This window comes from Vidua macroura (assembly GCF_024509145.1).
Source record: "Vidua macroura isolate BioBank_ID:100142 chromosome W unlocalized genomic scaffold, ASM2450914v1 whyW_random_scaffold_38, whole genome shotgun sequence".
Lineage (NCBI taxonomy): Eukaryota > Metazoa > Chordata > Aves > Passeriformes > Viduidae > Vidua > Vidua macroura.
The window spans coordinates 4,871,451-4,899,263 of NW_026530535.1; the positions used below are offsets into that span (position 1 = coordinate 4,871,451).

The 27,813-nt window shown below is 45.7% G+C and overlaps 1 protein-coding gene across 1 annotated transcript in view; it reads left to right on the forward strand.

The window, feature by feature from the left end:
- The first annotated feature begins 547 nt into the window (after window positions 1-547).
- The window catches only part of LOC128822743 (ubiquitin-conjugating enzyme E2 R2), a 134,979-nt gene continuing 107,713 nt past the window's right edge, over window positions 548-27,813 (forward strand). Inside the window, exon 1 of the mRNA XM_054004555.1 lies at window positions 548-783. Within this exon, the coding sequence (XP_053860530.1) occupies window positions 607-783 (177 nt within the window). The 5' untranslated portion in view covers window positions 548-606. The remainder of the gene's footprint in view (window positions 784-27,813) is intronic.

Below are 27,813 nucleotides of genomic sequence, written 5' to 3' on the forward strand. Positions count from 1 at the left end.
CTCTCCATTTATTCAAATAAAGTTACAGGACTTTTCTGTCTCCTTTTTGGACATAAAACTCTGGTGTTTGTCGATTAATTTTCCTGACACACTGCTGCTTGGGGGGTTGCTGCAGGATTTTTAGGGGACCCTGGGTCATGCAAGGTCGCTCCTCAAAACCCATCCTTTGTACAAAAGCTGTTCTTTTTTTGACCGTGAATGTCTATCAGTGCAGCAGCACGGACTGGCCGTACCCCACCCATGACTCTCACAGAAAACCGCCCCCTCCATCCCACTCATAGCTCTCCACCCAACTTTCCTTACACGACATGTGGGCCTGCCCCGTAAGGGCTGCTGCAACGCCAGGAACCACACACCCACGCATTCCACAAACGGTGTGGCGGAGAGCGCTTCCCCTTTAAGTGCTCCGGTAAGGGCGGGGCGGGGCTTGCCGTGCGGCGGGGCGCGCCGCGCTGAGGTCAGATGCGAGTGGGCGCCGTCACAAAAGGAAGTGGCCGCGGCGACAGCTGTTAGCGCGGGGCGGGGGGCCTGTCGGGCATCGCGACGGCGGCGGGGCAGCGGCCGCAGCAGCCTGGGCGGCGGGGGCCGCGCGGGCCGCGCCGCGCCATGGCCCAGCAGCAGATGAGCAGCTCACAGAAAGCGCTGATGCTGGAGCTGAAGTCGCTGCAGGAGGAGCCGGTGGAGGGCTTCCGCATCACCCTGGTCGACGAATCCGACCTCTACAACTGGGAGGTGGCGATCTTCGGGCCCCCCAACACCCTCTACGAGGGCGGTTACTTCAAGGTACGGCTTTTCCCCGCTCCGCCGTCGGACCGGGCCTCCCGCCGCCGCGGATGTACCGGCGAGCTGCCGCCGGGGCTTGCACCATTCCCCTCGCCGCCTGCCGGGCCTCTTTGTCGGGTTCGGAGGGGCCGCGGCGGGTTTGCGGTCACTGTCAGCTCCTCCACCCTCCGCGGGAGGGGGCCGGGGCCTACGGAAGGAGGGAAGGCAGGGCTCGGTGCCCATAGTGCCCTGCGAGCTGCCCTTCCCCGCCCGCTGCCGGCGGCGGGGGGACGATCTGCAGGGCAGGCTGGCTGGGGGCCTGCAGGGCCTCTTCTCTTAGGGTGCCCTCTGGGAAGAGGAGGCCGTGTTATAGCTATCTCTGTTCTGTTATTTCTCAATTTCAACCCCAAAGAAACGCAGGTACCTCATGGCAGAGAGCAATTTCTTCCCTTTCAACCCCAAGTTTGTTCTCTTGGCTCTAGTCTGTTTGTGTTTATTTCAAAGGGGCTTCCCTTGATAGCTTTGTCATGTAGGTGCATCCTGTGTAGGATGACTAACTCAATATAAGAGCTGTGAGGTTTTTTTTTTTCAAAACTTCGTGGACTTCATTATTGTTTTTTATGATTTTTTCCCCTCTGGTTTCCTTTTCTTCCTCTCCAAATTTCTAGAGGGCAGCCCTCAAAGGGTTAGAGCAACACATAATTGGTGAAGGTAAAGAAAAGCATTTGTCTCTGAGTCTTCCTGTTAATCTGAAAATGTGTTTGTGGTTCTCTTGTAAATACAGTGAGCAAGAAATCTGGCACTGCTGTCCCAGAAAAGGGGGGAAACTTAAATTCTCAAAACAATTGGAGGAGGAATTCCATTATTTTTCTTAAAGGAAGCAATTGAAAAGCCATAGTGCCTGCAGGAGATATGTTGCATTGGGCAAACCCCTTTCCACTTGATGTCTGCTTGGTCTCTAGCAAAATGATGTCCCCTTCAGCTCCCTTCTCCCAGGAGTTATTGTTTTAGTAGGGGCTCCTGTGTCTCTTGTTTCGTGCCCTTTGATTTCTGTCAAACCGAAATAAATTTCGGGATAATTTCTTTGCTTGGCTGACATGCATCTTGGTCTCTCTGGGTGTCCTGGATTCAACTGGGATGGAGTTAATTTTTTCTCAGTAGCTGTTACAGTGCTGTGTTTTGGATTCAGGATGAGAATGGTGTTAATAACACACCAGTGTGTTAGTTTTTTTGCAAAGTTGTGTTTATCCTAAGTCAAGGCCTTTTTTTCCTTATCTCATGCTCTGCCAGCGAGGAGGTTCACAAAAGAAACTGGGAGGGAGCACAGCCAGGACAGGTGACCCGAACTGGCCAAAGGGATATTCCATACCTTAGAATGTCATGACCAGTATATAAACTGTGGGGAGTTACCCAGAAGGGTGGCCAATCTGGGTTCAGGAAGGGGGGGTGTCTGGCATCTGTCAGCAGGTGGTGAGCAACTGTATTGTGCATCACTTGTTTTTTCCCTTTTAATTATCGTTTTTATCATCATTTACCATGATTACTGTATTTTACTTTCTTTTCAATTATTAAACTGTTCTTATCTCAACCTACAAGTTTTACTTTGATTCTCCTCCCCATTCCACCACAGTGGGATGGGGGGGGGTTGAGCAAGGGACTGCATGGTGCTTTATTTCCAGATGGGCTTAAACCACAATGCTGGGTCAAGGTTTAAGAGCTTTGTTACACAAACCCAGAATTAACTTGTAGCATGTGGAATAATACATTTGTGTTCCGTTTGGCTTCATTATTTAGAAGGAAGTGAAGGCTTTGGCACAAGGCTTGCTTTTTGTAATGAGTTGGTGGACATGCTCCTGTAGGTGTGATAGGTATATTCTTAGACTCGCCTCCATTATTACTTATTCTGGAAATTGCTCTAGTTTTGGGTTGGTAATTGGGCCATTTTTACATCTGAATGGTTTGACAGCCTCTTCCTGCACTTACATTGCTCATCCATTATTTTCCAAAGAAATCACAATGGATCAAAATATTTTTTGCTTGGGGACTATGTGTATGTAATTGTTCTTGGAAAGAAGTTAAAACAACCTATGAAATAATCCAGGGATGTGCATTAACAAGTGTAGACTTTAGGCAAGGTTGCCAATTGCCTTACCTCAGTATTATGAATGTGATATCTCTTTTGGTATTTTATGTCCTTGAAATGTTGTACCTTTCTTGTAAATCCTTCTGACCAGTCCTGTGATGCTTATTTTGAGAGTGGGAGATGAAGGTCTCGTGATGCCTTCACCCCTCCACAGCAGAGGAATTCTCTTCAAGCATCATGGCTCAAGTCTCTCATATGTTGTTTCTGTCTCACCTTCCCTCCATGAGGAGCTGCGCATGGTGGGTTTTGTTTTGGTAGTGTTAGGTCTTTGGTTATGCATCTTAGATACTGAAAAGTGATTTTTAGATCCTTGTTCTGTCACTAGGGAGAAGGAGTCCTGTGGTTCCGAGAAGTGATGTTGTTGACTTACTTTGTATTGGGCCTTCATGCAAACTTTTAGATGTGTTAGACTTGGCTTGCTGAATCATTTAGAAATAAAGTTGGATATTAATCTTGTGGGGTGACTTCTATGATATATTCATAGTATATGCAAGGTGAGCACTAGTTTAGATCAGCATCTGATTTGTTTTTCAGATTTCTTGACTTGATGAAATATTTAGCTTCATCTTGTTTTGTCTTTTTAGTTTTCTAAGATTAGGTAAGCGGGATTAGAAATACGCAATCTGTAACTTTTTTAAACTTTGTGGCAATGAGAGTTTGGGAAATTTCTTCCACTTGAGGTGTGGTTTGAGGGTAGGAACTGGAAGGGAAGTACAAAGGCTTCTAGTTAAGCTAAAGTATAAATGTTTTGAGAAAAGCCTGTATTTAATGTGACCTTAATAAGGTGTTGATGCCAGTTGATTTGGAATACAAATGCTTGATTTGTGCTCATGAAACACTTGAACTTTTTGACAGGTTGTTTTTTCTTGAATAAATATGACTTTTTTTCTCTGGGTTGTTGAACTAGCTGAATAAACTGAAATGAGGGAAGTGTTCTCTTTGTACCTTTTTGGCAGGAGCTACTGTTGTTAAAGGCTGGTTCAACATATCAACAGATTCTGCTTTCAGTTGCTAATCCTGTAACCAGTATTTGATAAATTGAAGCAGAAAACCTGTCCCCCTGGATGTTTGTTTAAATGGTAGATTATCAGTATCTTAGTGCTGTCTACAATAAAGGTTGGGGACTTGTTAAAAATTCAAGCACAGCATCTAAGCATATTTTATAAACTAATATAGCATGCTCAGGTTTACTGCAGTACTTCATAGTTTAGGACCTCCTAGCTAGATGGAAAGGGCAGCAGTCTTCAGAAACAACCACTTTGTGGAGAGCAGGTTGTATCAGTGAGGGATAGGAGCAGTCCTGAACTGCAAGCCCCCTTCATGCAGTCAGCTAAAAGTGTACATCTGCAGTGAAGGTTGTCACAAGCCCAGATGTTTCTAAATGGCTGTCCTTATCCCTGTTAATCTTTGCCTTATCTAGTGACTTTATGTAGCTATTCATTATGACTGGGAATAATGTTTTGGGCAACCCTTTGCTCAGGTTCCAGATCACCACCCTCAAGGAAGGAGTTCAGTTATTTCATACACTGATGACCTCCCATTCTTGTGCTGGAAGCCAATATTTCAGGGAAGGTGCAAGTGAGAAATTATATAAATAGAAACTTCATTATTAGATGTGTAGTGCTGCCCAGAAGCACAGTTTGACCAAGTTTGCTGTGTCAAGGAAACAAGAAGAATGAACTGCACTGTTAGAATTTGGTAGTTCCTAGGACAATTTATTTCATAAGGTATTTTTGCTATATGAAGGAGCAAATCTTGAAACAAATGGGGGAGGGAGGAACCCAAGCATTATGCTTAGTTTTTTCAAGTAATTTGGGGGCTAAATACTTGTTAAAGCATTGCTTTCCCTGCTTTTTCTAACGTGTTAACTGTGTGCTGCTTAGAGTTCTGTATTGTTGGATCTCAGTTTCTTCCAAGTGATTTGTTTTGATTTCAAAGCAACTTGCAATATGTGAGAATAATTTTTTTTTTCAGAGCAGTGAATTGATATGGAACTTAAAGATAACTGATGGCAAGTATGAGCACCATGCTTAAAAGTTTTGGTCTTATAAGATGCTTTCTAGAGAGCTTAAAATTAAGCAAATAGAAGTTGTAACTAGTAGAACACAACTCCACAAAAATATTTCTTGGTGCCAAGGAACAAATGTGTGGTACTCTGAGCATAAAAGCTGCCTTCTGCAGGCCTCTGCATTGCAAGGTGCTACAAAGCTTCTCTCTCAGTGTAATTAAGCTTCTATTTTTGTTTTCTTTAGGTATTGTTGATGCTAGTAAGCAACCCACCTATCTGTAGGATAGGATCACTTATTGTTGGCTATCTCCAAAGTGAAAGAGATATTAAGATGTCTGTAGGCAGGAAGGCAAGAAACATCTGATGTTGGTTTATGGATCATAAGCATACTTTATGATCTCTAACTCTCAGGCCTGGGGAATACCTGACTGATCCTCACTCTGCTGTTGCATGTAGGTTTTTGGATGGTTGGGTCTGTGGGACCCACAGAACCTCCTAGACTGTACACTCTTTTGGACATCTGCCTGGCTTCAGGAGGCAACAGGCAAAATAATGATGGTAGCCAGCTTCCAGCCCTTCCCCTAGGACTCCTCTGATCCAAGTAGGGATATTGCATATACTAAGAAGCACAGAGAATGGTTTCCACTTCTAATACTACCTGAGACTAGAAGATTGTGTCCACTTAGGTTCTGTTGTATGGCAAGAGGAGACCCTGCCTCTGCCATGAGGATAAAAATAGAAAGCTTTCCATTTGGAAAGATTGAGCACTGTCAGTTTGCATAATTCATTGTTTGGCTCTATTTCCATGAGTCTGCACAGAGTGATCCTTGGATAAGGTAAAATAAAACGTGACTTTTTCATGGATAGCAATGTGAAGAATTGTGCCTCTTGAGATTTCTTGCAAGTTTGTTCAAGAGATAATAACTAAAAGCATGTGCAGAGCTTTAGATATGGTTTATATTATGGAAATTAATGGAAGCTTTTGACTCTGTAGTGTTAGAAGGGTTTTCTTGATATTTTGTTTGCCTGGTAAATCCTTAAGATCTCTGCTATTGCAGTGATGTTCTGCCAGTGTCTGAGTGTGGGACCACGTCTGTAACTTCTCAAAAGCTCAAACATGTTTTTACCTTACTGTTTCTGAAGTCATGTTTACTCTGCCTGTTATTTTACATAGTGATATATTCACACTGTTTTCTTTTTAATAACACTTTAGTTGTAATCCATGATATTAATTTTACATCTAGAGGGTAGGAAATGCCAGAAAAAAATGCTTACAGAACTTATTCTCTTCTTTGACATCCAGCTTGGCTGTGTAGTTTATGGCCATCATCATATAGTCATCGTAATGTGTAGTATAGGCTAAAGAGCCAAGATATTATCTCGAACTGAAGGGTATCTGAGTTAGTTGGAAACATAGCAGTTACAGATGAACTGCAGTGTGGCTGGACTAGAGGTCATGTGACTCATAATATAGCATGTCCTCTTATAATTTGGGCTGTGTGTCATCGGATGTGTGCATATACACAAAATTAGCTTCCTATTTCCAGAGTGCTACTTCATTTTTTAAAACTTTAGTGTTTATCCAGCATTTTGAGTTAGAAGAATTGCAATTACTAAATTGTTGTGGTATTGACTGAATGTCTCATCTCACCAGATCAGTTTAATAGTAATTTGGCACTGTGTACCTTCTCCCAAAGCACTAGTAGCCAAGATGAAGCAAATTGATTGCCTATCTCCACATTTTCTGAAATATTTTAAATGCATAAATATCTGCCCTAAGCATCCTACAAATAGGAGACTGTGGGAAGATGGATTGTAGGAGAATAGAGACAGTGCTGAAGGCAATCTTACCCCTGAGGAGTTGCATCTGTACTAATTACCAAAGAGGAGGAACAGCCTTGCCTTTAATAGGTCACAGCTGTGTCCAGTAAGGATGGGTGTTATAAAAGAGTGGGTTAGCTGGTTGAGAGGAGAGTTGGAGTTAGTTGGCTGTGCTGCTGTGAGGAGCAAGGGTCAGGCAGTCTGCTAGGGACAGATAGGGTTAGGCGGTCGTGATAGGGACAGGAAGAAGTGAGCCAGCTGTGTGGAAGAAAGAGAAAAGGAGTCAGAGTTGAGAGAAGCTGCCCCTGGGAACTCACAGAGAGAAGGTATAAAAGTTTTACAGTAAGGCAATAAGCTAAGGGTGACAGTCAGTTTCTGTCTGCCATCGATTGGTGCCAAGCACTGATGCTGACAATTGATGGCCCGTACGGGGATGGATCCTGACAGGAGAAAAATGCTAAAGCTACCGAATTGGGATGCATGTATGATATTTTGGAATCTTGCTTGACTTGAAGAAATGGGACTTTCAGGCTTTCTGGATGTTTGGGATTTTTTAATTGAGGCCATCACATGGAAAACAAGGGGAATGTAAAAGGGCTGTCTTAAGTGGGTGACACTTTCAGATACTGTAGTATTTGTTAATCTCAGAGAAGGCTGCCTGGCAAGCGGGTTGTGTCTCACTTCTTAAGGTTTTAGTATTAAAACATGACATGATGAATTTCCATTGGGCTGTTTTGTTTTCTTAAGATGATACAAGTAATTGAGAAATTTGGGTAAAGGGCTTTTGCTTGGGAGAAGAAACTTAAGTTGATAGCAGTAGGGACATGTTTGCAATAGCTATGTGACTCTTCCCCAAGTTAAGATATGTATCATAGTTAAAGTATTTAAGGCATATGTTTTCATATTTGTTGTAGCAAAATATTTGGAGGTGTTAAGATGCAAAACTCTTTGCCAGAGTATTGGAACAGTGTAAGGACCAATGTTTAGTAAATTGTGCCACTTGGGTCAATTCTTGTGTGATAGACATTGGGCAAAAATGCTTGGTTTTAAATTAATCCTTAGGCATCTCTACAGCTAGAAACCTTTTGCTGTCAGATGTAGGCAAAGGCTGTGAATAATATTCTCTTTTGCAGTACCCTCTTTGGCCTTGTCAAAACAATAGCTATGCAATGGAGTAGCTTTGACTTAAAATGCATTCTGTGAATATGCATTTGGTCTTGCATAAAGTCTGCTTGTATAACCCTCTAATTCACGGGTATAAGCTACACTGGTGTGCAAATGTTTGCTGATCTTGGCTAGAATATCTGTGAAAGCACTCACCTTTATTAAAAGAATGGGCATGTTATAAGATATTGACGAAAACCGAATTTCAGCTCTGTGCTCCTAATTACTTACTTCTCTTGCAGAATATTAACTCTGCCAATACTTGTGCCACCATAGCTGAATGCCTTTCAGTGATGTGTTAAGCTTGATAGGCTAAGGCTTCTTTTATCCCTTTTCCAGTGTCTTGTAGCTATTATCTAAATCCCTTCTAATTTGTTATTAATGTGGTAACAAAATGCCCATACACAAATGTTTGAAGGCTTTGTCAGTTCTTAATGATATAGCTACTTCAGTGAGATCTCTGCCTAATCTCTCATGTGGTTTGTTTGGGTTTTTTGTGACCATAAGTTATTAAAAATGCTAAGCAGAAAAGGCATTGAAGCTCAACTTTTGTTAAAAACTTAGATTTATATAACAGAAGAAACATTACCATCATCTATTGAATTTGAACAGTAAGTGTCAAATGGCTGTCTCTTGAGGCAACTAGTCATGTTAATAAGTCCTCTATAGAGAATTATTTGTCACTTTTTTGAAAGACCAGTTCTTGTCCTTTAGGAATGGTATCCCCCAATTTATTATTCCCACTGAAACATTTCAGACCATGCGCTGCTTGCTCCCTCCTCCTGTGGTGGGATGGAGAGGAGAATTGGAGGCACAAAAAGATCACAGGTTGTGAAATGAACAATTTACTAGAAACAGCAATAAAATAAGAAAATGAACAGTAACAACAGCAATACTAATAGAGAGAAAAACACCACTGCCTTCTATCCCTCCAGTACATGGCGTGAGGTAGTATCTAATAACCTCAGGGTCTGGCTATGCCTCTCCTGGCTGCTGCGAAAATTAACCTTGTCCTGGCTGGAGCTAGGACATTATCTACCCTTTATTCTATATCATCTATGTCATGTCCAGATCCTGCAACTTCCAAATATATATAATTCTATATGTATATATACACACACAAGCATGGGTATCATTCCCTTAGACAATGGCTGTCCTTCCAAGATGTGTGTTCAGTTCATTTAGTCCATGAATGTGGGTTCTATCTGTCCTAGATGTCTTCCAGGGAAGGAGGGCTTGTGTGCTATCAGCTGGTTGCTGCATCAGGAGCTCATGACTTGTGTATCTGCAGCAGTCCATTTGAGTTATGACATACAGTGTGCAGTGTCATTCAGTAACCAATATTATACAATTCAACATTACAGGCTGTTCTCACCCAAATATCAAATCTCATTGAGGTACACATTGTGTTTCCCCATCCCTCTGCATTACCCACCAAGTGAACTCGAGTCTTTGAGCAAAAACAATCCCATGAATGGGTTTGCTTTTCCTTGAGGCAGGACTAATCCAAACTCTTCCCTAACACATTCCTCATAGGCATGTGGATGTTTTGATTGGGCAGGGCCAGCTTGATTGATAGACCCTCTTGTGTTAATTAACCAGGTGGCTCTTGCTAAATGTAGATCCCAGTGTTTGAAGGTCCCACCACCTATTGCTTTCAATATGGTTTTTACCAGTCTATTGTACTGTTCCATCTTGCTATTTTACTCCTAAAAACTGAATTTCCTGGGCAGATCCCTTGACCTAACTTTGTTTTATGGCAAAACCAGCCTTCAGAAATGGATTATCTTGTCCCCTTTCTTAAAAACATCCTCTGCTGTGTTGCCCCATATGATTATGTCATCAGTGTATTGCAAGTGATCACTACCTGTTGTTCTTTGATCCTCTGAGAGTTCAGGCAAGGTATTCAGCTGCCTATTTTTCTCTTGTCTCCACAGTAGCTATCCCAAAACCCCAAAAATGCCCCTTTGGGCCCTTAAAATACTGTCTCCTGATGTAATCTATGCCAAGGATGGGGTGTTGTCCTGTGGTGACTTTATGATGCTGAATTGTATCCCCATTTGTCTGTTTAGCCCAGAAATAAATTTTGCACCTTTAAAACTAGATCTGAGAGTGAAGGAGGGGAGAAGGAGAAGCGGTAGAATGTCTGAGGCAGCTGTATTAAAAAACATAGAGATAAGAGCTTGAGTTTTCCTACTCACAGACTGTGTTGTCTGCAGCCCGGACAGTGGGAGGGAGCTCTCCTTTGCTTTTAGTTAGTTTTTTTTAGCTAGCTAAGGCAGAGAAGTTCCCCAGACTGTGGCTTTTCTTTTTCTTGGAACTGATCGGCCTTGCTCTGGACTGAAAACCCAGAAAGACACAGGGAACTCACACCTGTGGCCCACTCCACGAAAAGGACTTTCTGAATTTGCCATCTCTTCAGAACAGTGAGAAGTTTTATTGTTTAATATTATTATTTTTTTTTAATGCTTGTGAATACTTTGCTTGTTAAATAAACAGTTTTTTTCCACTTTTCTCCAAGGAAATCTTACTGAACCAGTTAGAGGGAGGGGCCGCTTGAATCTGCTTTCTAGAGGGACCCCTTTGGAAGTTTCCTCCCAAATTTGCCCTAAACCAGGACAGGTGTTTTTGCCATTCATTCTCAGCCAGGCTCAGTTCAGTTTCCAGTACAGTCAGCTGTTGGAATCCCCCTGCCACTCCAGAAATAGAGATGGGTTTTGCCCCACTATATCTTGACGGCATCAGGGTACATTGTGCACTGGTGTAAACTAAAGCCTTATACTCCTGTTGGTCTGATGTGCCAGGCCACCAGATCCACACAATCTAATAAATCCAACTGTCCCTTTCCTATACCTGGCTGGCCCCTCTAGTTCTGGTCATGGTATTCATTGCTCACTTGTAAATATGATGAACTGCAGGTCCCTTCAAGAGGATTAGAAGTAACATCAGCACCTTCCATTCTGTCTGAGGACCTGCCCACTGGAAACTGGAGCAGCATTTATCCTTGAAGAATTTCCCATGGTGGTTGTTCTTCCTCTCAACTCACATACCCATGGCTCCTAGGGCAGAGGTGGGTTTTCCATCCCACTTCCTCATGTCCTCTCCATGGTCATGCAGGTAAAAGCACAGGTTACCTACCTCATGGTGTGTTCCCTCTCTCTCTTGAGCAAGAGTGTGCTTGCTCTTAATAGCAGAGACTCTGGCCTTTACTGGCAGGGCACAGGACATTTCCTCTTTAAATTGCTGGAGGTCTTTGGACAGTCTTTCTGTGGCTGAGATGCAGACCCACAGGGAGGAAGAGAGACTTTCCTCATATTACCAGTTGAGCAACCAAATTATCCACTCTTTGTTCTTCTTTCCATGACATCACCGCCAATGAGTTGGTGTACGATGATGATGTGCTCCATAGGAACTTCCGCCACATGGGTTGTGTGCCCTAGGCTTCATCTGGATCTATAGGGGACTGCTTATTACTTGAATCCTTATAGAGTACCTCCAGCGCAGCTAATTCTCTCAGGTACTGGATACCTTGCTCCATGGTGTTCCACTTAGTGCACTGATAGATCATCCATGAAAAGATACCTTCCCCTCATGCTTGACAGTATTCATCTCCAGAGGCTGAGAGTTTCTGTCTTTTTCCCAATCCCCTGATCAATGCCCACATCCCAGGACAGGGATCCCAGCTGCATGGCTTCACTACCATCTAGTTCCATATCTTGGGTCGTGATATCCCAGCATTGGAACAGTCAGGTCACCACGGGCTCACCCTACTGTCAGCTGAAATATTTTCACATATCTTGCAGCTCACCTAGGGATAGGGATCAAATTACTATATCTGCCCATGCCTTTTACTCTTGTTGTGAGGACCCTACTTCCTCTTAATCCCTCACTAAGTGACCTGATTTGGTCTTGGATTTTTTCTTCTTTATAGGGCTGACTGCTACCACCATGGGTTGTTCTTCTGGTTCAGCTGCAGTTTGAGTGGCCACAGTTGCTCTGCTCTGCTTTTCTTCTCCTCCTCCTGAGGGTGTTGTCTAGTAATGAACAGTGTCTGGTAAATAGCAGCCAGAGCCCGGCAAAATGAAGTAATTTGTGCCTTTCTGGAATTGCCCACAGCATTTTCCTTTCAGATATTCTTCCAGTCTAACCGGGTTCTCTGGTTGTTCAGAGATGACCTTTGAAACCATTGGAGAAGTCCTCCAAATAGTGGCCCATTTTCTGCCACATTCCATGCCACTCATTACTATCCCACCCTTGGCAAAGATCTCTGAATGGCCTTCCTAAAATTCTTTTTCATCACTTTAAATATGGTGTGGCTGCTTATGCCTTGGAGTGGCTACCTGAAGACATGGAGACTCATGTCTGCTGGGTAAAGAACCTACCTAGAACAGAGGCTAGACAAGATTAAGAGAATAAGAGTAGGTATTTAATGCTTTGTCTCTTCAAGTCAGCTCTTATAAGCTCTCAGAGACAAGTATTATACCCTTGATAGCTCAGCTACCTCAGGTAGCATAAAAGTAGCAGGGTGGTTCCTTTGACAGTGTTGGAAACAAAAGCGTTTTAATAAAAGGCAAAATAAAAAAGCTCTTTACAGAGAAAAAACGAGCCAGGGCAAGAGGTTCTTGCTCCTGCTAAAACACTTCACAAAAGCTATTTACTTCTTTTGTTCTCTTCTTTTTCTAGTGAATTTCTTAGGCGGGACTTTTTGGCTTCTGTCCAATTGGCTATCCTTAAGTTTGAGGTGAAGTCTCCAAGGTCCTATGAGGTGTCTTTTAACCAAATTGAAGAGAGAAACTTCTGGGCTTTTTCCTTTTTAAGGAGACAAAGGGTAACATTTTACTCCGTCAACAGGGGGCACATTCCTACATCTATTTATTAAAGGCCTTCAGAATGTACACCTTGGGCAGTCAAAGCCACTGAGAGGCACTACACCCAAGATGGATGGCGGTCATGAGTTTTTCAGACAGATATAAGTTTGGTCCATTTACATATCAGGGGTTAATCCTCCCATTACAGCTTCAGGTAATGAAGTCATATTCCCCATGTTTGCTTCCCTTGAATTCACTTTTGTTTATACTTTTTGGGGCCTGAGGCTGTAGGGTGTCCTTGTATCTCAGGCTTAGAGGGATTGTTTTGTCTCACTGAAATGTGAAGACAGTTAACTAACACTTTATATTGACTTTCGAGTTATGCACTAATGCAGTACAGGATTTGAAAAATATAAAGGCTAAAATCTTAAGGCATCACTGGTACTGAGTAGACATAGCAACAAGAACATGCTTTCCTTAACATCCAAAAGAAATTAAAATATCTCAAATCTGTTGTAACAAACCTGAAGGAGAAAAGGGGATAACAGCTGGGGGAAATCATCCTCCCCTGTATCCCTACAGACTACGTATGATTATTAATGAATTCCCAAACCTGGGGCAGGTGAGCAACACTAAATATATATCCGAAAATTATCCTCACTGTCCTTGATGTTATGTCGTAAACTGATATCCCACAGTGATGCCTCAGGTTTTAGCTTTTATATTTTTCAGATTCTATTCTGCTTTAGTGTTTAAGTCTAGGCTTCATATTAGGGGATAGTAAGCTCTCTCCACAGAATAGGTAGACAAAACAATTCCTTCTCTAGCTGAGGACCCAAGGACAGCCGATCCAGATCTCAGGCCCAAGAGTATAAACAACGGTGGACCGAAGAGAGAAAACAAGAAGGATGGAACTTCATGGGCTAAAGCTGTAATTGGACAATTAGCTCCAATATGCTAATGGACCAAAACTTATAAAAGTGTGTGAAAAACATGTTCACTGTCCTGTGAAAATTTAAACAGTTTAATAAAGGACAATAGGAGACAAAGACAGTAAAGCAAAGATTATGCCCAGTTGCATATTCATAGACCCTCATGCATATCCAATAAGCTAGTTTACATTTTCCAGGAACTATTTTGTGTGGCCCCTCCTTGGGTCCGCCTTTTTAGAGCATGTGTGTTTCTTGGCTGTGGTTTTGGCTCCTTCTCTTTATCACTTCCAGTTTGGGCCTTGGTCCATACTTTCTTCAGACGGCAGATGCTGATAGTTGGCATATCAATAGCAAGGTCCTCATTGCATGTTCACTGGTTGTTATCCTGACCAAACAGACAGTTCACTCATAACTATATCAGCTACCACTACTACTATGTCTAAGTTTTTGTTACTAGCAGAAATAAAAGCAAAGTTATTTTAACATTATACATATAACATTCATCCTAATATTTGCGAAAAGCCAACAACATAATATGTATTTATAACAAGTGTGAGACCCCATGACCTGTTGTCCATTTTTTGGCCATTTTGGGTTGTGCTGCCCAAGGTGGATCTATTTGAGACCTCTTAATAAATACCTACGTTAGCTCTGTCTAGTCTCTGTTCTAGGTCAGCCTTCACAAGGCATCAACAGTACAGCAACAAAGCAATCCTGATCCCTCTCCCTGCTCTGAAAAGCATCATGAGGAGCACTTAGTGCATATATGGGAGTATATACAGGGTTAGGTACTACAACCATGTGAACAGAGGAAGTAACATTATAACCAGTGGCTCCATACCTATTACAAATGCTTAGATCAAATTTGTTTCCAACCTGCTCTCAGCAGATCTGTTATCTCAACCCTTTGGCCCCACACTGGGTGCCAAATAAGGCTGTCAAGGTTTAGGAATGGTATTCCCCAATTTAGTGTTCCCACTTGTCTTGGTTTGAAAGACAGGTGTCTACTAAGGAAGGCAGGAGCCTCCCTTGGAATGGAAAATATAACCCATTTGTTTCCGAATTGTTATAATTTTTGAAATCAAGGGGCTTTCACACAAAAATGTGGGAAAAGGAATAACAGTATTTACTAGTATATATAACAAGGCAAACAAACAACAACAGTGGCAGCGACAACACACAAAACCAGAAACCCAGTAGCAGCCTTCTCTCAGCTGTCACTTTCCCCTTTGGTGTAGTTATGGTTACAGCTGGCTGGGGCACTGTTGGCTCCCAGTCAGGAAGGGCGGGTGCGATGATTCCCCCGCAGCTGAAGGAGGTGCTGTGGCATGGGTTTCGGCCGTCTCCCTCCACACAGTAATGGTGGACGTGGCCGGCAGAAATGGATGGAGAAAAGGCTTCCTTTACGAACTCACAGGGAGAGCTGATCCTGGTGCCCCCTCTGGATAGCAAAAAGAGCTGTAGCAGGAACCTCGGGGTAGCAAGCTCAGAAGGCAGAGATGAGCAGTCCCGGAGTGGTAGGTGAGATGTATCAGAAACTCGGTGGCTGTAGCTGAAACCACGGGGTGTCCTGGCAGGGCAGGAGGTGCGAGTTACAGTGTAGCAAAGAAACTTTGGAGCAGTGGCAAAAAAGAGCAGCAGCGGGACAGGGGCAGCCTGACTCCTGAGCAGGGCAAGGGAAAGGCTCCCTGGGAGGGGAAAGGAGTCAGGAACCCAGGGTTTTCCCTTAAGGCACCGGAGCAGATGTTGAAGGGTCTTTTGTTTGGTGAGGTAGGGTGTTAATGAGGTCCCAGTGCAACGGCCACTCTTATGACAAGTGGAGCTCCACTCATGGTAGGAGAAGACAGCAGAAGACAGAACCCTGCAGTGATGGTGAATTCTTCCCACAACGACTGCAGCCTCCTTCGCCTCTGAATGCTAAGAGCGCAAGGACTTGCAGTTGCCCCAGCCTCTTCTTTTTCTAGCCCAATGCTCGTGGTATCTCTACCCTGCCCAGAGAAACCCCCAGGTAAAAAGAGGGAGTAGCCAGCTGGACCCCTCCCCCGACCTGTGGCGCTTCTTTTGTCTCTCTTAAGTATCCAGTTGTTATTGTCTCCTAGCAACACATATGGGGAAAATTCTTTGAGAGAAATAAACAAAAGAAAGAATCTTAAACCCCAACATTATTGAAATCCCCCAGACCATGCATGGCTCACTCACTTCCCCCCTCCCCCGAGGCAGGGTGGGGAGGAGAATTGGAGACACAAAAGGGTAAAGAGCACGGGTTGAGATACAAGCAATTTATTAGAAACAGCAATGAAATAAGAAAGTGAACCATAACAACAATACTAATAACAGTGTGGACAAGACAGGCAAGTAATTTACACGCAATTGCTTACCACTTGGAACTCAGTGCAACTTGACTGTACACCCCGGCAAAACAGGAAAGAACATCACCCCACTTTGTTTTGTCCCCCCTGCCATGCATGGCAGTATCTAATAACCCCAGGATCGGGGTTGTGCCCCTCCTGGCTGCTACAAAAATTAACCCTGTCCTGGACAGAACCAGGACACCAGTGAACTTCTAAATGAAACTAGCCATTTTATGTTACTGTGTGATCTCTATTGGAGCATATGAAAATTAGAGTTCTAAGACCAACATATGAGATAATTTTCATTTCTCAATGCATACCAGAAACCTGAAGACTTATGTGCTTTAAAACTTGGCTAACATGCTTTCTTCTTTCTGTGAGATTTAACTTTGTGTGGAAGAAGCTTGGCTGCCTTTGGCCTGAAATGCAGCAATAGTGGCTCTACTGGGGGAAGCTGGGTAAGTGGGCTAGATTTTATGGAGGCTGTGAACATTTGGGCTTTTACACTTTGGAACTGAAATGAACAGGGCTAATGCCTTTATTAATGTTCAGCTCTTTATTAAAAAGATCAGCTGTGCAGGGGGCCCGACACAGAGCTTGCCCCCACTGTTGTAGCTTTCCCAGGTAGCTGAAAGGGAAGGAGGCATGCAGAGTCTGTAGCTGAAGTCCAGGGCAGCAGCTGTCCCCTCTCCTTTCCTTGTGGCACACTGGTAGCCGAAGGGTGAGGAGGCGTGCAGTGTCTGTTGCTGAGGTCCAGAACAACAGCTGTCCCCTCTCCCTTCCTTGTGGCAACACCAGGAAATTGAGTCTCTTCGTTTTTGCTTCCCGCAGCCTACTCTAGTCTAGTCTTTTGTAGGTGATGGTGACAGGGCAAAACTCGATCAGGGGATGTGTTTCCCTCTTCTTCAGCTGGGGCATTTGTCTAGCCCCCTCTACTGTGTTTAGTTCTTTATTTATGGGTGTCTTTATCCCCTAAAAAACACTCCCATGGTCCCAAGGGTTTTTATTTGCATTTTAGTCCCAGAATGGCATCGTGGGTGGGGGAGGCAGGTTATCTCCAGGTACTTTAGAGAAAACAAACAGAGCAATTAGCTAATTAACGTTTCAATATCGGTACTCAGCTAGAGCCAGCAGCTGTTCCAGTGTTGCCATGGGAACTAGGAAGGCCCTGCCCGCCCAGAGTATCTGTGTCCCCGGGGAGCACCGGGAACTTTGTTCATTAGAAATCCCTCCTCTATTTCTTTGATTGGGCTTAAGCCCGCATCAACTTACAGTCTTTGGCTTTTGAGGTCTAACTTCTTTTGGCATTTGTATGCTTTTACTTATGTCTGATGGTAATTCTCCCACTCTTTAGAAACTAAGTAAGACTTAATAATATTCTAATTAGAAATTTTTCAGTAAACTCCTTTGGCTAAAGGACACTTATTCTTAAACAATTATAAAGTACTTAAACCTTTACTATGGCACTTGAACTTAGAAACAGTTATTAACACCTTACTGTATATCAGCCTCTAGCAAGTCTTCTTTAAAGTTAATTTTAAGTCCTCTGGTTTCTTAATTACTGTCCATGCACAAGAGGAGGCAGGTGACACTGTTGGGTCTGGTCTAGCGTCCGGGGGTGGCACTGGTCCTTTGACTCTGGTGACATGGGTCCAAGCCTTTTTCTTGGGTTTGCACCGCAGTGTGTGTGGTGAGTAGCGCCTGGAAAGGTCCTTCGAATTTGGGGTTTAATGGAGTGGTGGTGTTACAGGACTTTATCAACACCCAATCCCCGGGACTGATGTTGAGGGCATTGATGTCCAGAGGGGAAGTTTGGGGGACATACCCCTTCTTTCGGAGGCATTCTAGGGATTTTCCTATGACCTCTAAATATTTCTGAGTTGCTGCCTCCCCTTCCAGATAATCTGCTATACTGAAAGGGGTACCACAGGGTGTCTGGTAATAGTCTTCTTGTTTACTTCCCTTAAGTCTTGAACTAGCCTGTATTTCCCTTCTGCTTTTCTTACGGCTAGTATAGGAGTGTTATGGGGGGACATGCATGATTCTAGAATACCTTGCTCTAATAGTCGTTTGATCACTGGGGCTAATCCTCTCCTTCCTTCAGGGGATATTGGGTATTGCTTGACTCGGATAGGGGGTGTATCTTTTTGCATTTCTATTTTTATTGGTGTGATGTTCAAGTATCCACACTTACTTTCTTCTGCCCATACTCTGGGGTCTATTTCCTCTATGTCTCTCTGGGTCAGCCTCATGACCTGGACTACCATCCTTCCATCTCTTGGGATGATCCCTACCCCCAGTTGAACTTGCAAGTCTCTCCCCAAGAGATTACTTCCTAAATTTGGCAGATAGATAAAGTCTGCCAAACATTGTCTTGAATTCCCCTTGATTTCTATATTCTCAACTATAGATGCTTTAAATGGTCTTCCCTCTGCCCCTAAAACCTCACAGACCTTCTTCTCACTGGTGACTCCTACTGGTAACTTGTTTATACTGGACTTATCTGCCCCTGTGTCATCTAAGAACTCAAATTCTTCATAGTGGGGACTTCCTTCAAAGTTTACCAAGGGCTCTTCTTGATGGTTCATTGGATCCCCTAACTTACAGAGCCCCTGACACCCCTAGTCGTCTCCCCTTGAAATCTCTTCTAAGACTTCTTGTTCTTTATGAATTGCCTCAACAAACTGAAACTTCTTACAATTCCTTTTAAGGTGTTCTATCTCACCACAGTAATAGCACCTCCTGTTGCTTTGTGAAGCCTCAGGTTTCCTGAACTCATTAAAGTTCTTATTTGCTCCATATGATGGTGCTGGTTGGTCTCTACATTTTTTAGGAAATGGCCCTGGTCTAGTCTCACTTGACTTAGACGGCAGTGCTGGTGATCTGTCTGCTCTTATACTTTCTCGAGCAACCGCGACCATAATTCTAGCCTTAGTTTTGGCTTTTTCTTCTTCCCTCCTTAAATATACTCTTAGGGCTTCTTTGAGCAACTCATTCATGTTCTTCTCTTGCCAGTCCTCCATCTTTTCTAGCTTCCATCTAATATCGGGCCAGGGTTTGGTGACAAACTGGACCTTCAAGAGGACTTGGCCCTCTGGGCTATCTGGGTCTATATTTGAATATAACTGGAAATTTTGTTTTAGTCAGTTAAGCCAAATTGCTGGCATCTCATCCTTCTCCTGAGTACTATCAAAGGCCAATTTTGTGTTGCTTCCCCTAGGGATAGACTCTTTGATCCCTCTTATCATGAGGGACCTATAGTCTCTCATGTTTTGCCTTCCTTCTTCCTGGTTGGGATTCCAGTTGGGGTCTACTAAGGGTATCTTTTGGTCCCCTGGGGCCCCAATCTATTTTCTCTTTCCCATATCTTCACCCCTGCTGTTCGGATCATCGGGACCTCTTCTGGAGAGAACAGAATGCTTAGAATAGAGTTAAGCTCTCCCCAGGTATAAATATTCGGCCCTAGAAATTGGTCCAACTAGTAAGATATTCCAACGGGGTCTTCTACTAAATTTCCTAGCTCTTTCTTAAATCCCCGGACTTCGGAAGCTGTCAAAGGTGCATCTACAAACCCAACTCCACCAGCTGCTCCACTTATAGGAACTTCTCTAAGGGGAAAGAGCCTTTCTACCCTTGGTGCTTTGGATCGGGTGTTACAATATGGCCCTTCTTCTAAGACACCAGGTAGGAAAATAGTAGTGGAGACAGAGGCTTGTTGGAGGCTAGGGGGCACGTTAGGTGGTGAACCAACCCTGGGCAAGGATGGCCTCTGCTCCCAAGTGGGAGGAGGCAAGGAAACTCCAGTTGGAGAAGGGGAAGAGGGAGTTGGGGAGATGATTGAGGAAACTGGGGGAAGGGACGATGGAATAGAGGTGGGAAAACGGGGGAAAGGAATCAGAGACTCAATAGGAGGGGCCGAAGGATTAACTGGGGAAACTGTTGGAGAGGTAACAGGAGTAGAAGGGGGTAGGTAATCGAGGGGGTCCCATTTTTTTCTTTTTCTAGTCTCTTCTTCTCTATTTCTTTGTAACTTGCATATTCTCAGAGTCTCATTATTTATAGAATTCTCCAGCCAGCAAGCTGCATAAGATAGTTGTTCTGTATCAAGGTCCTCTCTGGTTTTTATGTGTTGGTTTAACTGATTACACATCCACTGATCTTGGATTCCATACCACGGCCACTCTCCCTGTAATTCTAACTTCAGCCATACTTCTATACTGTAATGTATCATCTTACTCTTGTCTAGACCCTTCGTGGTCTCCCAAGAATCCCATTGGTCTAACAGTTGCCCCAAGCGGCTGTTAGGGGGAATTATCTTTGCTTTCTCTTTGGAAGGATCTGCTCCTTTAGTATAACCTCTTCCTATTTTCAGGCCTCAAAAAGAAAAGAAAAAAATATACCTTAAATGGTGCCTCTATCTAAAATGGAATATACTGACAGGCAACTAAAGCTCATCTGGCCCCTTCCCACAACTTAGTATTTTGAATCTCTTGACTGAACTTAATTTCTTTTAACTAAACTCCCACTCTTGGTACTACCCTCTTGACACTTTATGTTGTCTCTTGGCCAGGACAATCACTAGTCACACTCACATCCATTGTCTTCTGTTCTCTTGCTCTTTGGCCTAAGTTTTGGACTTCTTCCTGGACTTCCTAGGCTTGGGCCCCTGCTAAGTCTCGCCCAAACTCTTACTTGGCCATTTGCTCAACCTTCTTACTAGGCTTAGGAGGCTTGGTCTCCCTGTCGAGGGAAGGTCAAACATCCTGCCGAGCCTTACACTCGAACTCCAGCCAAGCCCCCTTGCCTGACTCTCCTACTAGGCTTAGGAAGCTTGGTCTCCCTGCCGAGGTAAGGTTGAATGTCCTGCCGAGCCTTACACTCGAACTCCGGCCAAGCCCCCTTGCCTGACTCTCCTACTAGGCTTAGCTTGCTTGCCTTCCTGCCTTTCGGCTTACTCGGGTTCATGCCTGCTCTGCTGGGGACATCCTGCCCTGCCTTCCAAGGACATTCCCCTACCTGCTCTGCTGGGGACCTCCAGCCCCACCTGTCAGGGGCATCCCACCTGCCCTTTTATCCTGTCCTGCCTGCTGGGGACATGCCCTCTGCCTGGCGGGACTTGCCGCTCCTGCCTGCTAGGACATCTTGCCATACCTGCTAGGAACATCCCACCTACCCTGCTGGAGACATTCCCCTTGCCCTGATTGCAGGGACTTACTTTATCCTTAGGGCACCTCCACATGCCCAGAGGAGGGCCTGCTTTACTTCTAAGGAGACGCCTCAGTCACTCCTCTATTCCACTCGCTTCCCCCTGTTCCCAGCCGGCCCCTTTGCAGGAGTCCGGAAACGCGGGTACTAGCGGGTCCCTCTCACTTCGGGGGTCCGTGCTGCCGGCCCCCGTCTCACTCACTCACTCACTCGCTCGTCTCCCGGTTTTTTTCTACCCATCCAACTCTCCTCCGTGTTGCTCCTCCGCGTAGCTCGTCTCAAGCTGATCCTAGGGTCCAGAGGTAGCCAGCAACTCCCGAGGGTCCCTCGAAGCAGGTGGTCGAGCTGTCCAGCTGTCCGGGGGTCCTCTTTGGGCGTGGCTATCCCAGACGAGCCCCCAACTGAAATGAACATGGCTAATGCTTTTATTAATGTTCAGCTCTTTATTAAAAAGATCAGCTGGGCAGGGGGCCTGACATGGAGCTCCCCCGTGCTGTTGTAGCCAGCTGAATTTGGCACCAGGTTTCATGGCTGTCATGGCAGGAGTTTGACAACTTCAGCCTCAGTTAAAACATGCATATAGCTACGGGTATTATCCACTTATTAATTTCTTTGTGGAAGTTCTTTGTATTTTTTTTTTAAGAAGATACCTGTATGAGCATGCGTTTCAAGGCCTAGTTGAGTTTGATCAGTATTATAACAAATATTGACTCACTTTCTGCTTCTCTTGGTAACAGACATTAAAACAGAAGGAGACTTAAGTGAGTTACTCAAAGTGACAGCATAGGTGTGCATAAACCTGGTTTGGATGTATATATCTGTGATCACATCTTTCCCTTCATTGCCTCAGTGCTCTGGAATTTAAGCTATTTGGCTTCTTCCAGCTTTTGCAGGAAACCTCATTTCTGAGGATATAACTAAAGAAACCATTAAAATGACAGTAACCTAAGATTCTTAAGACAGGTCTCAAAGCCCACTAAAAGTTTAATAAAAGAAGAAAAGGGTTCAAAATTATTGTTTCTGGTGGCTGATTTCCTAGAAGTCATGGTGAGTAGAAGGGAAGCCCAGGATAGATGAGCTGAGGTGCTGGTGTTGATTAAATGGTTGTCTTGGCAACTGCAGTCACTTAAATATCTCTAGGAAAATAAAAAGCAAAAGATGAGATTGAGAAATGGTGATGGGTTGACAGAAGATCCCAGATCAATGAGCAGCTTGAGGTTTGTACAAGGAATTGATTTGACTACAATAGAAAGTTGCTGTTTTCAGTGGTGGGATCCTTGAGTATGCAACCTTGCTGGTTCTCGTCTTGTAATGATAGTGTGTCTGGCTGCCCTCTCGTTGCATGATGCAAGATCCTTGGAGAGAAATGCTTGCCTCCCAGTGTATTCATTCATTCAAAAAAAAAGGCAGATTAATGTGGTGGGAATTCTGCTACTACTAGAGTGCTTCATTTTGCAGTCCCACTGTTCAATGTAGTCATACAAATATTGCAGCAAAACACAGTGCAAAATAACTCTTGCATGCAAACAGATATATATGAGAATTGTATTCCATATCAAAGCTAAATTACAGAGACTGTGTGTTTTGCTAATCATGCGTGCAACATGCTGTTTGTGGTTCTGTAGGTAAAACTGATGTTTGAATCTTTTTCTTTCTTTATGGATCATTTAATTCTTTTACTATTGAACAAAAAGCAAACCCCAGAGAAAGACTGACTGAATAAAACAAGCAAGGTTTGAGCCAATTATTTAACTGTTAACTATGACAGGTATTTCTACAGGCACTGAAAGAGAACACCAGGTGCTCAGAGAAACATTAGAAGATTAAGTGTACACTTTCTGCCTCTCATCTAATAACCAATTTCTGAGCTGCTCTTTATGATGTGACTTGTGAAAAGTCATGATCAAAGCTTCATTCAAATCTAAGTGGAAAACTCATAAGCTACTACTTGCTGCAAAGGGCAGAAGTAGACAAAACTGGAGGTGGTAGGATCAATTTCCTATCACCTTTTTACTAGGAAACATCTAGAAATAGGGACAGTATCTCTGTATATTTTTTTTAAACCTGCATGTTTAAAAGCTACTTCACTCTACTGGTACTGGTACAAGTTACTAGGCAGGTAAGAGCTGCACGCGGTTCTTGGGAGCCCGGCTGTGGCGTAGCTTCCACGTGCTGCCGGGGTTTGCTGCCGCGGGTTCCCGGACACGGCTCCGTGTCTCGGGCGCGTGGGCTGGCCAGCCTCTGTTACCGTGCGCTAGGGACCCGGCAAAGAGGTAAGGAATTTGTCCATTTACTCCGTGCTTGGCAGGAACGGTTTATTGGTCACACATGGCACGGTTCGATGGAAGGACGCGACCGCTCCCGGCACTCGCATGGGAGAAAATGGCGCCTGACTGCCGGCAGGATAGGGCTTTATGGAGGGGCAGGGCGAGAGGATCCACGGCCTGCCGGCCAATAGGGGCGGCTGCCGTGGCGGTGACGCCAGCAACAGCGACCAACCAGAGAATCCCGCAGGGGCGGGCACCGAGCCGCGGGCTGAGCGGGATTGTGTGGCTCGGGGTGGCCAGCACGGGGTTTCCCGGGACCGGACGGCAGGGTGGTTACAGGAGCGGCAGAGGGGTAAGAATCCGGCAACAGGCAACATGGGGCCAGAAACCGCGGGGGGGGACAACACGGGGGAAACGCGGGATTACAGAACTTGACTTATTTTAACATAAATTAAAAACCCTAATCTAAACCCAAACTCCGGGATGCAACATCTCCCCGCTTAATAAAATATAAAAAGAAAGCAGTGGTGTTGATTCAGTCTCTCAAGCGGTGGCCTCTTTTCCCAGCTTCTTCTGCTGCTGCAACTGCGGTGACTGCTACGCAGGTGGAGAGGGCCTGGAGATGGTACTGGTGCTGGTTCTTCTCAGGGTGTTTAGGGATAGGGAAACTGGGACAACTTTATTACAAACATGGGGATTTGGGACACACACAGACTGGGGTGGCTGGAAAGTTTTCCTGGGACTTTGGGGAAAAACATTTTTTGAGGAGGTCGTAGGGTCCTTTTTCTTTTGCGACGCCTGCGGTTTGATGCAACCCCCCGATTGGTGGGGTCATCTGCCACACTCAAAGGCACCCTGATGTTCTGAACTACCACCTGCACAGTTACTTGGTAAATCACAGCTCCCCTTAAGGTGCTGTCGCCTGCCTTACTTTTATCTTCACGCGAGGCAGGTGCACGTTGTTTCTTCAGTTTTTTGGGGGAATGGGGTCTCCCTCCCCCCCTCTCCCCCCTCCCACTGTCCCTGGGGGTGCCCTGCCCAGAAATGGACACTGAACAACAAAATGTCCTCTCTGATCACCGTGGAAGCACTGGCATCTTGCTGGAGGCTGCTTCGGACCAGCGTTCTTTGGAGGCACGGCATCCAAGGCAGCAGTGTTCATGGATGCCGCTTCCAGGACAGACTTGTCCTGAACCTCCGATCCCTCTACATGCCTCTCATCTGTCGGCTCAACCCGTTCCACGGAATCTGGAAAATGCTCAGAAACCCACATCCCCCTGCTTCCCTCCCTCCCGGGTCTCCGGGATCCATGGGAATGTGGAGGCAGGGGCTCCGATTCCCCCCCCTCTCCTTTTCCCTCCCGCCCAGACGTCTGGGGCCCATGGGAACTTGGAGGTAGGGGTTCCCGTCCCCGCCCCTCTCCTCTTCCCTCCCGCCCGGCTCTCCGGGGCCCATGGGAAGATGGGGATAGGGGTTCCCGCTCCTCCCTCCCCCCTCTTCCCTCCCGCCTGGATCTCCAGGACCCATGGGAAGATGGGGACAGGGTGCGGGCAACAGGACGGGGGCTGCCTCCCTCAGGCAGCGGGGTGGAGATGGCAAAGCTCTCCCAGGTGGAGGAGGGCGGAGTCGATGCAAAGGACTGGAGGGAACACCCATTCGAGGGAGAACAATGGGTGAGGGGGTAACCTGACTTCCCGAGGGGGCGGCACCCACGCCCACAGGGAGGCAGGTGGGGGTTGGGTCAAAGGTGGGGACACTGGGAACAAAGAACAGAAAGGGGTTGTGGGAAGAAGAGACCCTGCCATGTGGCCGCCCTCCATCTTGGGTAGACAAAGGGATCAACCACGTGGCCTCGGCCTCCTCAGAGGAACAAAGAAAGGGGTTTAAAGAAACAGAACTGCGCGGGGTAGCACCGAAACTGGGATTTTCAACTGGGAAAAAGGGATTGGAAAAGGGGTTTAGGGTCGTGGCCTCAGCGAATCGACCGATCTCGCTAAGGCAGGGACGCCGGGGTGGCTTGGGGGAGCCAGGAGCACGGTCCACGTTTGTGGAGCTGCCCTGCGTCTCAGACTGACGGGGTGCCCCCCCTCGCTCACCCGGGTTAGGGGAAGAAGGGGTAGGAGAAGGGGATGGGGAAACAGATTCAGGGGGAGTAACAGATTTTCTGGATGGTTCTTTCCTTTCCCCAACCGAGTTTCGCGCGGGGTCTGATTTTACTACATCTGAGATCAACAAATGGAATTTAGGGAAGCAGTCATTTATAGAGGGATCCCTACCGATCCCCTCTGCTAGCCTTTTTCCCACTTGCTCCCAAAATTCTGTTTTGCGCGCGTCCTCGGTAGACAGACGGGGGAAAGCAAAGAACAACCACCGGACAAATTTCTTAACTAAATTTTTTGGGTATCGGCCCTTCACCAAAAGGATTTCCTTAACTTGGGAATAAAATTCCTTTTGTTGGGCAGATAGCACAGTCCCCATGCTTCTTCCACCCAAACCACCTCACCCCTGGGGCAGTAAAAAAGAGAAAAAAAGCGCAAAAAACCGCAGGCGACTCCAGCGGCTGCCATTCGTGCTGCGCGCTGCACGTCCCAACCTCGGGAACACGGCCAGCCCTCCCCGTATTAGCTGGACACGTTTCCACGACTAATACTTACCAGACTGAAGTCTCTGCAAAGAAAAGCTGCCACCAGGGTCCAGGAGTCCCGGGAAGTGTCCTTTCTTCTGCCCTCCTGGCTGCGAAAGTTTGCACTTCCTGTCCCACGCAGGACACACTGTCTGGTCCCTCGTGGGCGATGGAGACTTCACTGACGTACTTTGGAGAGCCCCTGCTCTCGGTTTCCGTCTGGCACGGAGCTGTGATCCGGCGCGGACTGCTGCCCGCTCTGGCTTGGCGGCGGCGCTCCCCCCTTGGCGGCGGCGCGGCCCCTGGCCGGCGGCGGCGGCTCCCGGCGCTGTTCCTGGAGCTCCGCGGTGAACCTCCGTCCACGCGATCAGCTCAGCACTGGCCTCGGCACCACGTTGGGCGCCAATTGCAACGTGGGTTTTTGCTCTCCCCGGCTGCACGCGTCTCTTGGGAGCCCAGCTGTGGCGTAGCTTCCACATGCTGCCGGGGTTTGCTGCCGCGGGTTCCCGGACACGGCTCCGTGTCTCGGGCGCGTGGGCTGGCCAGCCTCTGTTACCGCGCGCTAGGGACCCGGTAAAGAGGTAAGGAATTTGTCCATTTACTCCGTGCTTGGCAGGAACGGTTTATTGGTCACACATGGCGCGGTTCAATGGAAGGACGCGACCGCTCCCGGCACTCGCATGGGAGAAAATGGCGCCTGACTGCCGGCGGGATAGGGCTTTATGGAGGGGCGGGGTGAGAGGATCCACGGCCTGCCGGCCAATAGGGGCGGCTGCCGTGGCGGTGACGCCAGCAACAGCGACCAACCAGAGAACCCCGCAGGGGCGGGCACCGAGCCGCGGGCTGAGCGGGATTGTGTGGCTCGGGGTGGCCAGCACGGGGTTTCCCGGGACCGGACGGCAGGGTGGTTACAGGAGCGGCAGAGGGGTAAAAATCCGGCAACAGGCAACATGGGGCCAGAAACCGCGGGGGGGGACAACACGGGGGAAACGCGGGATTACAGAACTTGACTTATTTTAACATAAATTAAAAACCCTAATCTAAACCCAAACTCCGGGATGCAACAGGTAATGATGTAACTGTGATGCATATTCAGCTGGTGCTGTGGCTAATTCATTCAAAGCTTCCATCATATAATCTATTTCTACTTTGTCTGTGCTAAATAATGTGGCAAAATCTCTTCTGACTTTCTCTACCAGTAATGTAAGCTAGTGTTATAGTTAATAGTTCATTGGACTTCTGAAATCTTAGTAAGTTAGATGGAAGTTTTCCTTGGTGAGTGACATTAGCTTCTGCAGTACTGAAATGTTAAAGTAAAAAAAATTACATTCCCAGGTGTAATGCAGATACTGATGGCAGGTTTTTTATTTATTGATAGTTTTTGCTGAAGGACCAATGGCAAAAACTCTTGTTTAGGTTTCCACTGCATTTTTGGTTTATAAGCGTTTAACCTGTCTCACATCTCCCTCTGACCCTTCAAGGTGTTATTACACTGAAAGTGCTAATCTCAAATACAAGACTTGGGACTTTTTAAGACTTCTGACACTTCATCTGATACTATGATCAACAGATTAAGGTTCATAAATCACCTCTGAAAGTAGTGGTACATTTTCCAAATATTTCCTATCATGGGCAAAGAAAATTTAATAAAAAGAATGAGGGAGTATGGGATGAAACCTGGACCACCTAATGTGAATTTTTTGAATACTGTACTAATAGTGGGCTGCTC